This window comes from Beta vulgaris, chromosome 4 (assembly GCF_026745355.1).
Source record: "Beta vulgaris subsp. vulgaris cultivar EL10 chromosome 4, EL10.2, whole genome shotgun sequence".
NCBI classification, from domain to species: domain Eukaryota; kingdom Viridiplantae; phylum Streptophyta; class Magnoliopsida; order Caryophyllales; family Amaranthaceae; genus Beta; species Beta vulgaris.
The window spans coordinates 41,046,250-41,057,944 of record NC_079205.1 but is presented as its reverse complement, the minus strand read 5'-3'; the positions used below and the strand labels follow the sequence as shown (position 1 = coordinate 41,057,944).

The following is an 11,695-nucleotide window of genomic DNA, read 5'->3' as shown; positions in this document are numbered from 1 at the left end:
TCCTACCTTACCCCACACCCCCACACAAATGGATCCTCCTTGGTATCTATAGGAACAGTAACAAGGAAAACCTTTACGAAACGGATGGAGTTATCTTTTTACATATCATCGTTGTACTATACTGTAAACTCTTTAAATATATTTAAACTTTCTCATAAACTCTATCATGAACATCCGCAATAAAAATATCACAAGATAAATTAAAATAGCAAAAAACAAGAATTTTCCTTTTTGATCAAAACGTAAATAATCATGAAATTATACATAAATTAACTTTTATAATTTTTACGCGTACATAACTGTGGAGTGTGAATTCTAATGGCACTGAAAGATATTTGGCGGATATCCTGAAAAAAAAAAACTTTATAACTAAGAATAAACGTGTCTACATTCTACTGGAACTTCATTCTTTTATGTATATACACACATGACACATCGGTATCTTATTATTTACTAAATATACATTGATGCTACAGAATAGAGACTTTGAATTTCAAAGTCTTAACAATCTCCATAAGCTAAAATGTACAAACTTTAAATCTAAAAAAAACATCTAAAAATAAGCAAATCCAGGAATATAGTAGTGGTAAACGTTATACATTATCAACATTTTCTCCGGGTGGTGTAATCTCTATGGAACATATGGGACAAACCTGCAATAATACAAAAATATTTAATACGCAAAAACTAAAGTACTTTAAATAATTGATACTTTAGTAGTCAGGAATGTTGTGTTTAAATTATGACATTGAGGGTTCAATTTGCATTTCAGTATCCATCACATGGAATAAGGGGATGCAAAGTGATGAAATTTATAAATGAGTATAGTAAATATTTTTTTTAGAAAATAATAATATACTTTTCTTTAGATAGACAACAACCAACCTATGAAGCCAAATAATTAACAAAAATTATTAAAAGAGATCGTCTAATTCCAATATAAAAGTAAACCTAATCACTAAATCGATTAAATTAGTCACGGAATGTTGGAATATACAGTTTTAGTTATTGTAGTTACTTAGTGTTAGTTTTATTACTAATTGTAAATAGTATAAATAAGATAGGTTGTACTATTCTGACCACTTATCAATAATAAAATGTAGCCATTTTACTCAATTCTCTCTCTAGCTCTTCGAGCTCTCAATTAAGCCAACAATGGCTAATCTCACTTTCTTCTACTTTCTTCCTCCCTGAATACAAATTCTAACATGGTATCAGAGCGGGACGAATCCTAGCTCAAATTCTTCCGCAAATTCTCTTCCAAATTCACAAAATTTCATCTTATTTTCTGCGATTTTTTCTGGGTTGCGATTTCTGGTTCGATTTCGTTTATCAGATTGATTTTTCATTTAACTGGGTTTTCTTCTTCCGCAATTGGAGAATTTCTTCCGCAAGTTTAATTCCGCAAATATCTTCGATCAATAATTTCTAGGGCTCTTGTTTCTCAATCTCCATTTTTCTCAAATTCGTGGCTCGTTTTCCCGGAAAATTTCTCGACAATTCTTGTGATTCTGACCTCGATTCTCGAATTCTTGTACTTGTTCGAAGTCTAGTAATCTCCCACTTGTGTTTGGTATTTGAATTCTTGAGATTAATGCAAATTCTTCCTCAATTTTTGGCGCTGATTTGGGGATTTCACTCGAAGTCCTTTGCTGAGTCATTCTTCAAACATTTCATTCCTACCATTCGATGGTTTGAGGTCTTCTGCTGCTCCTGAATTTCTGGTGGTTAGTTTTTCTCGTCATCTCGTCGGTATGATTCTGGTACATTTCTTGATTTCTCGTTTATATTCTTTCATTATGGGGGTGAAATTTGGTGAATGATTGTCGCAATTTTTGGTGAATTTGGGTTTGTTGAAGCTGTGTTGGGTTTGCTATTAGCATGTTAATGTGATAATGTTGTTGTGATGATGTTGGGATTGGTGAATTTTGGTGAACTTTAGTTGCTGATAAATGGTGGTTAGTTGTTGTTCTGCTGGCTGTCGTTCTTGATTTGTTGCTGTGTTGATGTTGTTGGTTATTCTTGGATGATGGTAGATGGTGATTGGTGTTAGTTGATGATAGTTATTCTCTTTTCTTCTTTCATTATTTGCAAATTCAATTCAATACAATTCCATTCAAATCAAATCAATCAAATTCGATTCAATTCAAGTGAAAATCAAAATCAAATGTTTTTTTCTTTTCTCATTTCTTAGCCCATAGTTGGCTCATTTCTCATGATCCATAGGATCGTTTTCTTTCCTCTCTTTATGGTCATCAATCAAGTTGCCGAGGTTAAATTTCCAGAGAACTTGTTTGATATCCTTTACTTCAAGACCCATAGATGGTTATTTCTTATGATCCTTAGAGATCAAATTTTGAGCCCATAGTGGCATGTTTGTTAAGACCCATAGAGGTCCAAGTTGTTTCAACCCACAGTGGTTTATTTTTCAGCCCATAGAGGCTTCTTTCTAAGACCCATAGTTGGTCATTTTGCCCATAGAGGCTTGTTGCCCATAGAGGCTTGTTGCCCATAGTGGCTTATTTTGTGCCCATAGTGGCCTTTGTTGTGATCCATAGTGATCCTTTGTGACCCATTAGAGGTCTTTCTTGATGATCCATTGTGATCTTGTTTTGACCCAATAGATGGTCATTTTGACACACATAGTTGTGATTCTTTCAAGACCGAAGTGGTCGTTTTCACTCTCATTTCTCATTCTCTTTCTTCTTTTATCTTCCTATTTCATCTTGGAGTTGTGGGTTTATGGCATATGGTTGTTGTACTGGTTGTTTTTTTGATTGTTGGATTTTGAAGTGGTGCTTGATGTTTGTTTGGGGTACTTTCGCACAAGCAGGAGCGTTGGTTGGTTGTTCCAAATTCTAATTTTGTGGATAATTTGTAATGCTCCTGCCTCATGGTGGATCAGCTGCTACACATCCATATAACCCATTATCCATCACAATGAAGTGAATGAACTGAATATGACGTGAGTTTGGTTGTTGTTGCTGCACTAGTTATGGATTGTTCAAGCTTGAAAGGGGTTCTTCTACTTCTTCACAACTTGGCAGTTGGCATGTCTAAAAGTCTTTCTATACTTGAGTAGCGCATCTTCGAGATCTCGAGTTGGCATGTTCGAGCAACGTTGATTGGTAGATCTCAGTTCACGTCGCATTGTATGATATAATAATACTTTCCACTTCAAACTGGAAATACTTTTCACCATTTCCAGTTTGAGGGGGGGTGTTGGAATATACAGTTTTAGTTATTGTAGTTACTTAGTGTTAGTTTTATTACTAATTGTAAATAGTATAAATAAGATAGGTTGTACTATTCTGACCACTTATCAATAATAAAATGTAGCCATTTTACTCAATTCTCTCTCTAGCTCTTCGAGCTCTCAATTAAGCCAACAATGGCTAATCTCACTTTCTTCTACTTTCTTCCTCCCTGAATACAAATTCTAACACGGAAAGACATTAACTTAGTCACTATTGGGTTAATTCTCTTTTTAATATTGGACTTACCATTGCCTAATTTTATTTTAAAAGTAGGCGGTCTCTTACAAGACAAACTCAACAATTAAATCTTCAATACTTTATGACATATGCTTTACCTTCTTCTAATCTGATCGAAGCAGAAAGAGTGTATAGTACATTATATCTTATCATATACTAATGTCTACTAAAAATATGTTTATCCACAAAATTTATGAGAAAATCGACTGTAATATGATAAGACTTCTAACCCTCTAATGTTAGACATATCAATTTGCACAACTACGGTCGTTTTATTGTTATCTACTCACATTGAAAATTGAAGATTGATGAAGAATGAAACCAGTTTATGAGAGTCTTAGGATCCCTAACTTCTAAGTGCATTAAAATATCACCAGAGAATATCCATTTTAAGATAGCCATCTTATTTGACATTTGATATTTCATAACTTCCTTTGTCTTTTAATTTGATAGTTGTAACATTTTGATATTTGCACTATGCATATACACATTAAGAAAGTAATTCCAATGAATGAATATATTAGATAGTATAATTAATCAGAATTAAGAAGATATATATGTATCTTTGTCGTTGTATATATTTACTAAGAAGACAAATAAACGAGACATATGTAAAGCAGATAATTATTTTGAGATAGAGGGTAGATTGGGTATCGTTTCAATAATAAAGGGGTATCATCAAAATATATGAAAACAATTATCTAATTACCTTCTTAATTTGAAGCCATTGATTTATGCAATCCGTATGAAATGGATGTTGGCAATTCAAGGCAACTAGTTGTTCCCCTTCTTCATACTCGATTTGGCATATTACACACCTAAAAAATTATATAATCTCCAAAATAACATACCTCAATAAATAACTGATAATAAGAAAGGTAACACAATAATATAATAAATCAACATGCTATCACATATAATAAAATTATTTTCTCTATCAAAGAAAATCAATGTAAAACATTTTTTTGTGCATAAAGACGCAAATGAAAATAATGTAGAGCGATTAAATCTCAGGTCTTAAGTGTTAATTCAAGACATTACCAACGCATACAATAAAGATAATAAAATAAGATTCGAAAGTAAAAAAAAAAGGAAATAAAAAAACTTACCGATCAATTATAATTTTGCTTTGAACAAATTTGTGATTGTAGGGTGATATTGATGAATTGATTTCCTCAATAGATAGACCACGACTCTCCTCTCCAACAATTTCTCCCAAGGCCATTAGTTCCTATAATATCAAAATAACTCTAGATTTATGCAATTCTTGTATAAATATTTCATAATAGGTGTTTATGGCTATGCACAAACATGTTTATCAGAAATAATTTATTAGTAACAAAAATGATTGAGGTCACTTTTACAGTTTTGAAAGAATCAATTACTTGTATTTAAAATTAACTTTCATTCCATAATTTTAGTGAATACAAGATCCAACCTTATATTTTAGCAATTTAAAGGTGAAAGGAATAATGGATAGTTCTGAATTCAAATTTATACACATTAGGAGAAAATCATAATGGATAGTTTTCAATTTGATTCCCATGTTTAATTTGGCTAATCCTTTTTGCTTTGGGATCGTCAGAACTACTTATGTTCCATTAAAATCACCCTTACGACCTCCACCTTATACCCTTAAGGGGGTATTTAGTTCATAAAGTGGTATGGGTTTGAAACCAGGAATGAAACCAATGTGGTATAGGTTTGGAACTTGATACCTAATACCACGTGTTTGGTTTTATTTGGGAATGGATTTTTTTTTTCTATTTGGTACCTTGAGGTATTGGTATGAGTCATACCCACCTACCCCCTTGGGTTTCTAAACCCCATACCTTATGGGTTTGAGGTATTGGTTTTAAATCTTTTGATTTTGTAAACAAATACTAGGTATGGGTTTTGCTCATTATCAACCCATACCTCATACCAAAATCATATGAACCAAACGCCTCCTAAAATCTATTATAATGAGATAAAAACATCATATTATTTTGTCACCCTTAAAACCTCCATTTTAAATAAACTCATCCCTTCATTAACCACAGGGGGAGCCGCTCTCTAAAATACCTACCCAAACCCTAAAACATCAACCCTAAGTACACTTGTCGGCCGCCGCCTTTGAAGGCTCGCCGGTGGGCGCCATTGCTCCACCGGTCGTCGGCGAGCCTCCCTTGTAGGTTATATCCCCTCCCCTGTTTTGTAGTCACTGTTTTCCCTCCCCTCCCCTCCCCTGCTTTAGACGTCGTTTTTCCCTCCCCCTCCCCCGTTCTTCGTCGCCGTTTTCGTCCCCCTCCCCTGCGTCTCGTCATCTTCTAGTCGTCGTTTTCAATCCCCTCCTCCCTTGTCTATCCGCCGTCATTTTCCTCCCCTTGTTCGTCCGTCGTCGATTTTACGGTCGCGACGTGGTCTTCCCCTCCCCTGTGTCGAGTCTTCCCCCTCCCCTGTGTCGAGTCTCCCTTTCCCCTATTTTTCGGTTCCCTTTCCCTCGTGGCTGGTACAGTGTTGTATTTCATAATTTGATGATGTCATATAATTAGGTATTATATAGTTTTATTTTGAAAAATATTAAATCCCAAAAATATTGTCGTGTTAATTTTATATATTTTGTGAAAAAAGATTAATAAGTTTTAATCTAGTCAAGATATTATTTATACACTTAGGATTTTTTTTTTACATGATTGGATCTATTAACTTAGAATCTTTTGAAAAAAAATTCTCAATTATTAGGTATTTTTATTGTTGTTGTTTTGTTGAGAAAAATCAGGTTCAATATAGGTGCCTACAAAAAAAAGGAGCGAGATTTTCTCAATCCACTCGCTAGATAATAGAGCACAACGGCTAGTTGTGGGTCGTCAGAAACTGTTGCACAAAATGTGGAGATAATGCAGCAAGTTCAACGCCATGATTCCTAGATCTAAATAATCACACAACATGGAGAACGTGGAATAAAGAACAAAAATTTACACCGCCTATTTAATAGAAAATAGTTGTTTGAAAAACACACAACTTTCAAGCACTACGATTCAATATTGACTTTGAAAGTTTTTTATTTTCTTCTACTCCTACAATACATCTCATTGTAATATTTTTAGTGTTCAATTTAGGTGAGTGAAAAAATTCAGAATATCCTTGTAATCAAGTGAGAGAAAGAATGAATAGAGAAGACTTCGACTGAAGTCAAGTGAGTGTCATCAGTTCAGGAGGAATTGAGTGAATGGAAACAAGTTCTTAGTGGAACAGAGAAGGGTCCAGCAATAGGTTGTAAAGAGAGTCTTTTGACCTATTCTAATAGTATTGAGTCAAAATACCTTGGGATCAAGGTTTTTCTTGCTACTGGGTCTAGGAAGTTTTCCCTAGGTTAAATTTCGTGTGTGATCTTTCTTTCATCCTAAGTCTTTTTTATTCCGCATTTAAATTTGAAAATTACCCTTCAGTTACACTTCATCCCTCTTGTAGTTGGTCTAGTGTTCATACTAGAATAACAATGAGGAACTCTAATTGATGATGACTCGTGATATCATATCATATTACAACGACAAAAATATATAATATGGGGTCTAAATTATTAAATAATCTTCACTAATATAAGATTTAGTTAGATATGTCACTTACTTCGTAAGACATTTCATCTGGATCGATCTCATCTTCCTCGATCTACAAAATAACATTTATGTCAAATAAATTATGAAGGTGCTTGATGTTAAGAAAAAAAAAATTAAAATTTAGTTTATTTTGTGGATATTTAAACCCTCATTCACAATGTATATTTTATTTAAGTATTTGATGTAACTAAAAATATGTAACTAGTTAATCCACCAACATTTTTAGAAATTTTAAATGGTAATGAAATTGAATAGGGTATAACATTAAAACAGGATTGGAATAACCTGGTCGGTGTAGCTACCTTCTTCATCATCCTCGAGAGACTCTAATTCATCTACAAATAACACAAGTATATGTAACATGTTAAAAGACTCCCAACTTTTCAAAAAAAAAAATCATACTCTTTCTCATTCGTAAAATGTATAAAATAGCTTATCAATATCCCTGAAATGGAAATCACCATAGAACTCTTGGCTATCGAAGTTTTCATCAAAATCCTGAGATGAGGAACTTCCAATTTCTTCATCCTCTTCTTCGTCCTCATCGTCTTGTCCATCCTCATCAGTGTCACTCTCAATTGTCTCAAGCATTGTAAATGTGCTTTCCTAATTACAAAATAGATCAAGTGAATTAAAATTCGAGAACTGATGAGTTGCAATATTTTGATTTTTGCGTTATTAATGTATCAACTCTGACTGTACATTTTTTTCCAAGTATATACAACAAAATTAAGTAAGATATTATTAGATTTATTTTAATGCATATCTACAAAAACTAAAATTTACACTAATAAATAATTAAAGATATCAATAGTCAAAATTATGCATTACTAAGCGTGTAAATCAAAAGTATCGCATCCTCTAACAAACAAAGGAATTAGTATATACTCCTCTTTTGTCTTTAAAATTGTTAACATATGTGTTTCACAAACACTAAGAAATGATATACAAATAATTAGTTATAAGTAGAGGATGTCACTTTTATGTTAAGATACTAGTAATTTAAGAATGACCATAATATGAAGGATATATACTTTTAAGGACGTATTTTCTTTATATTATTGTTCATTTTTTTTAATCTACACGCACATCAGGATAAAAAAAACTTTGAGATCTATAAGGAAATTATTGGGATAGGTGAAGACTAGATTGGAAAATTGAGTAAACTGTATTTTAGTGTGGTTCATATCTTGGTGAGGCGAAAGTTGGAAGAGGATTCTCCACAAAAGAAACACAAAAAACTTAAGAGAATATAAAGAGCATCAAAAGAAATCAAAAGAGAACAAAAAGAAACGAATGAAGTATATTGCTATTGTAACTCTATTTTTACATTAGCTTTTTTTACACATTATACAAACATTCTACATTACGAGTATTAGAGACAGCCTACATTTCTTATGCGAAGATTAAAGTGGTACAAATTGAGTGTTTATCTAATAATTTTTCACCAAAAGATGTTCTATTAGTTATATATATACTGAAAAGCTCTAAAACGAGGATAGATTATATTTTTTCTGTCTATCTCTTTCAATAATCAGTCGAAGGTGGATAGACAAAAAATTGACTTTAGGTTTCCTCACTTTTACTTTGTTATTTCTCTTTCAATAATCAAAACAAAGTGAATCTCAAGAAACACTGAAACTTCATTTGTCTATTTATATTTCCATATAGAATAGAGATATACGTTCCTTGGATGTAAAAAAAAAAAAAAAAAAAATCCTAATCGCTGGTGATGATCTTTTATTTTCTCTAGAAAATCGATATAATCCTAAGTAACTCAAACTAGGCGACCAATCTGCATGTAATCTTTTAGCATGAGTAACTTGCTTCATCCTATTAACCAAAAATATATTGCACTAACCCCCTCTATTCTCTCTCTATCCCAACCACAAAACCCTAGCCACAGAGATATGCCGCAACAAGCTCGCTGGTGGCCGCACGTCGTCGGCGAGCCTGTTGATTGTCTTCTTCGTGTTCGTAGGTTAGTGGCGTTGTTGGCTTTCCCTTTGTCTCGGTTTTTGTTCGCATTTTGGGTCCTCTCCGTTCACAGGTCAGGTCGGTCGCCGCCAGTTCGTGTCTTCCACCTCCCCCCTCCCCAGTCGCGTATTAAGTTCATCAATCAAGATAATACATTAAATGTGTATACTCCTTCCGTTCCATAATTTAGTGCTTACTTCTCATTTTTCACGAGAATTAAGGGAAATGAAAGGAATAAGTGCTTTCTTGGTACTTTTGACTTGGAACTAACTCTTTACTTTCTTTTTCCTTTAAATTAAAATAAAAAAGCAATAAAATGTTCATTGGAATAGTGTAAAACAATACATAAGGGCACGTATTTTAAAGAAATGTAGGGGTGGTTTGAAAAATTTATGTAGAAATGAAGGATAATTTAGTCCAAATAAATTGATAAAACACACCCTAAAAAAATGTGAGCACTATATTATAGGACGGCGGAATGACAATTACTACTTATCAAGTCTCTGAAAAATCTTTCTTCAAACATAAATGCATGAGTTATGTAGATAATTATTACCCATACAAAAATTCTAGCACCTTGAAATTATGATTCTGCCATAATGACCAATCGATAATTTTTACTGACGATTAAGATAGTAATGAAAAGCCATTTAATTTCACTACTTAAGAGATTATTACGAAGCTAATTAAGCTTTCAAAAATACTCAAGCAGTTTTAACTTAAAAGTTTAAAAATCATATATTTTATATTGAAATATTAAACAATGATCTTATATTGAATTCATAATTAAGTTTTTATTTTTTATTTCAAAGATCACATATGATATACGTTATACCTCCACGACCTTTTTAGTATATTATTATAGATTCTACTCTGCGTCTAGAAACTGTAAACATTCTTTTCTTTTTATGGAGCATTTTACAAAAATGTTTTTCTACGTATTAGAAGTATAAAGTAAAATTAAAATCGCCTTTAAACCATGCAACTCTCTGTAATTACTTTTCAGATAATCATGAAAAATCCCACTTAAGCATTTCTAAGAGGGCGCCTAACCTACTTTGAATTCTAGGCCTGGTTTCTCAAGTCATTCAAGAGCACCAAGTGTAGCAAACAACTTTGATTCCCTAACCAGGCTATATTATGAAACAAACTCATTGTTGCCGGTAAAATTCTCAGCCTGCCTCATCCAAGCTTTTCCGAAAGCCGGTATAATTGGCCTAAACAGGTCAAAACAGCCACCTATACTATACTTAGGGCCTGTTTGGTTGGAGGTTTTTTGGGTTTGGAAACGGATTGAGGTAATGGACTCCCTTTTAATATGTTTGGTTGGGTTGCTAACTTATTTCACTCCCTTACTAGTCCAATTCTGAATCCATTAATTTGAAACCCTCCTCTCACCAGAGGAAACAATCTGTTACCTTCCTCAAACACTTCACCTCACTATCTCTCCTCTGTCCACACCTCTCTCTCTCCTCTCTCTCTCTCTTCTGTTTGCACCCCTCTCTCTCTCCTCACACCTCTCTCTCTTCTGTTCACACCTCTCTCTCTCCTCTCTCTCTCTCTACTCTGTTCGCACCTCTTTCTCTCTCCTCTGCTTGCACCTTTTCCTCTCTCCTCTGTTCGCACCCCTTCTCTCCTCCATGTCTTCAAAACAAATCCAAAAAAATATAGGGTTTCCCAATTTACAAAAATTTGTCGAATTTCTCTGTTAAAATTTCAACACTTTGACTCAAATCAACAATGGCGGATGTTCGAATCGACGGTATAATCGAAGAGATTGGCGAAAATTCAAGTTTGATGTTACATGCTTGAAAAAGAAAGTAAAAACCAAGCTTATCGTGTTCAAATTCGAAAATAACTATGGTATAATCGAACCTGAAAAACTACTTGGGTACTCTTTTTGTCTTGATTTTGGTTTTCATTTTGTCATTTTGGAGAAATAGATTCGTGAATCTTGGTGTTGATTTGTGATTTTTGGACGATTGATTGATTTTGGTTGTCTTATTATTAATATTTTGTAAGTCTTGATTCTATAATTCTTTATTTACATATTGTAATTTTTTGTCTTTTTTTTTTTTTTTTGCTTATTTCTGAATTCTGATTTGTGGATGTAAATGGTATAATTGATTTTAGGTATATCGATTTTGTTTGACTTATGGAATGGGATTGAATTATTTTGATGTGGGTAGAAAATTATTGTGTTCTAGAAAGTTATAATTTTTTGGGTATAATGATAATATTAAAAAATATGAATCCATTAGAAATGTGAACCAAACAATGAGAAAAGGAGTAGTAGAAAAATGATTCCATTCCTGAGTTAAAGCAAACAAATGTTAAAAATAACATATTCCATTGTCATTCCACCCCTTATCTCCATTCCACTCTGTTTCCATTCCCTAATTCGAACCAAACGACCCCTTAATTGCTAATTTGAGACCGAATTTTCAAAGGAGCAAAGAGAGAAAACCTGTTCTTGCAACGCCAAAGCAAAAGCATGATCCGAATCAACCTGCTCCAACTGATCTAATGAAAGCTGCTTCGGTACCTGCTGCTGCTGCTTTGCCTGCTCATCATTGTTCTCCATTCTTCCTCGGTCTCTTCGAACAAGACGTGTTCTTTATTGTA

General features: G+C 33.3%; 1 protein-coding gene across 1 annotated transcript; it reads right to left on the bottom strand.

Annotated features, from left to right (window-relative positions):
• Positions 1–200: 200 nt before the first annotated feature.
• Positions 201–11,672, bottom strand: LOC104884416 (E3 ubiquitin ligase BIG BROTHER-related). Its single transcript, XM_048643121.2, has 7 exons — positions 11,538–11,672; positions 7,555–7,699; positions 7,379–7,428; positions 7,104–7,145; positions 4,604–4,725; positions 4,204–4,312; positions 201–347 (listed from the first exon to the last, which is right to left on the bottom strand). The coding sequence occupies exons 1-7, from the start codon at positions 11,652–11,654 to the stop codon at positions 270–272; spliced, it is 663 nt and encodes a 220-aa protein (XP_048499078.1). The 5' UTR covers positions 11,655–11,672; the 3' UTR covers positions 201–269.
• Between the last annotated feature and the right edge of the window lie 23 nt (positions 11,673–11,695).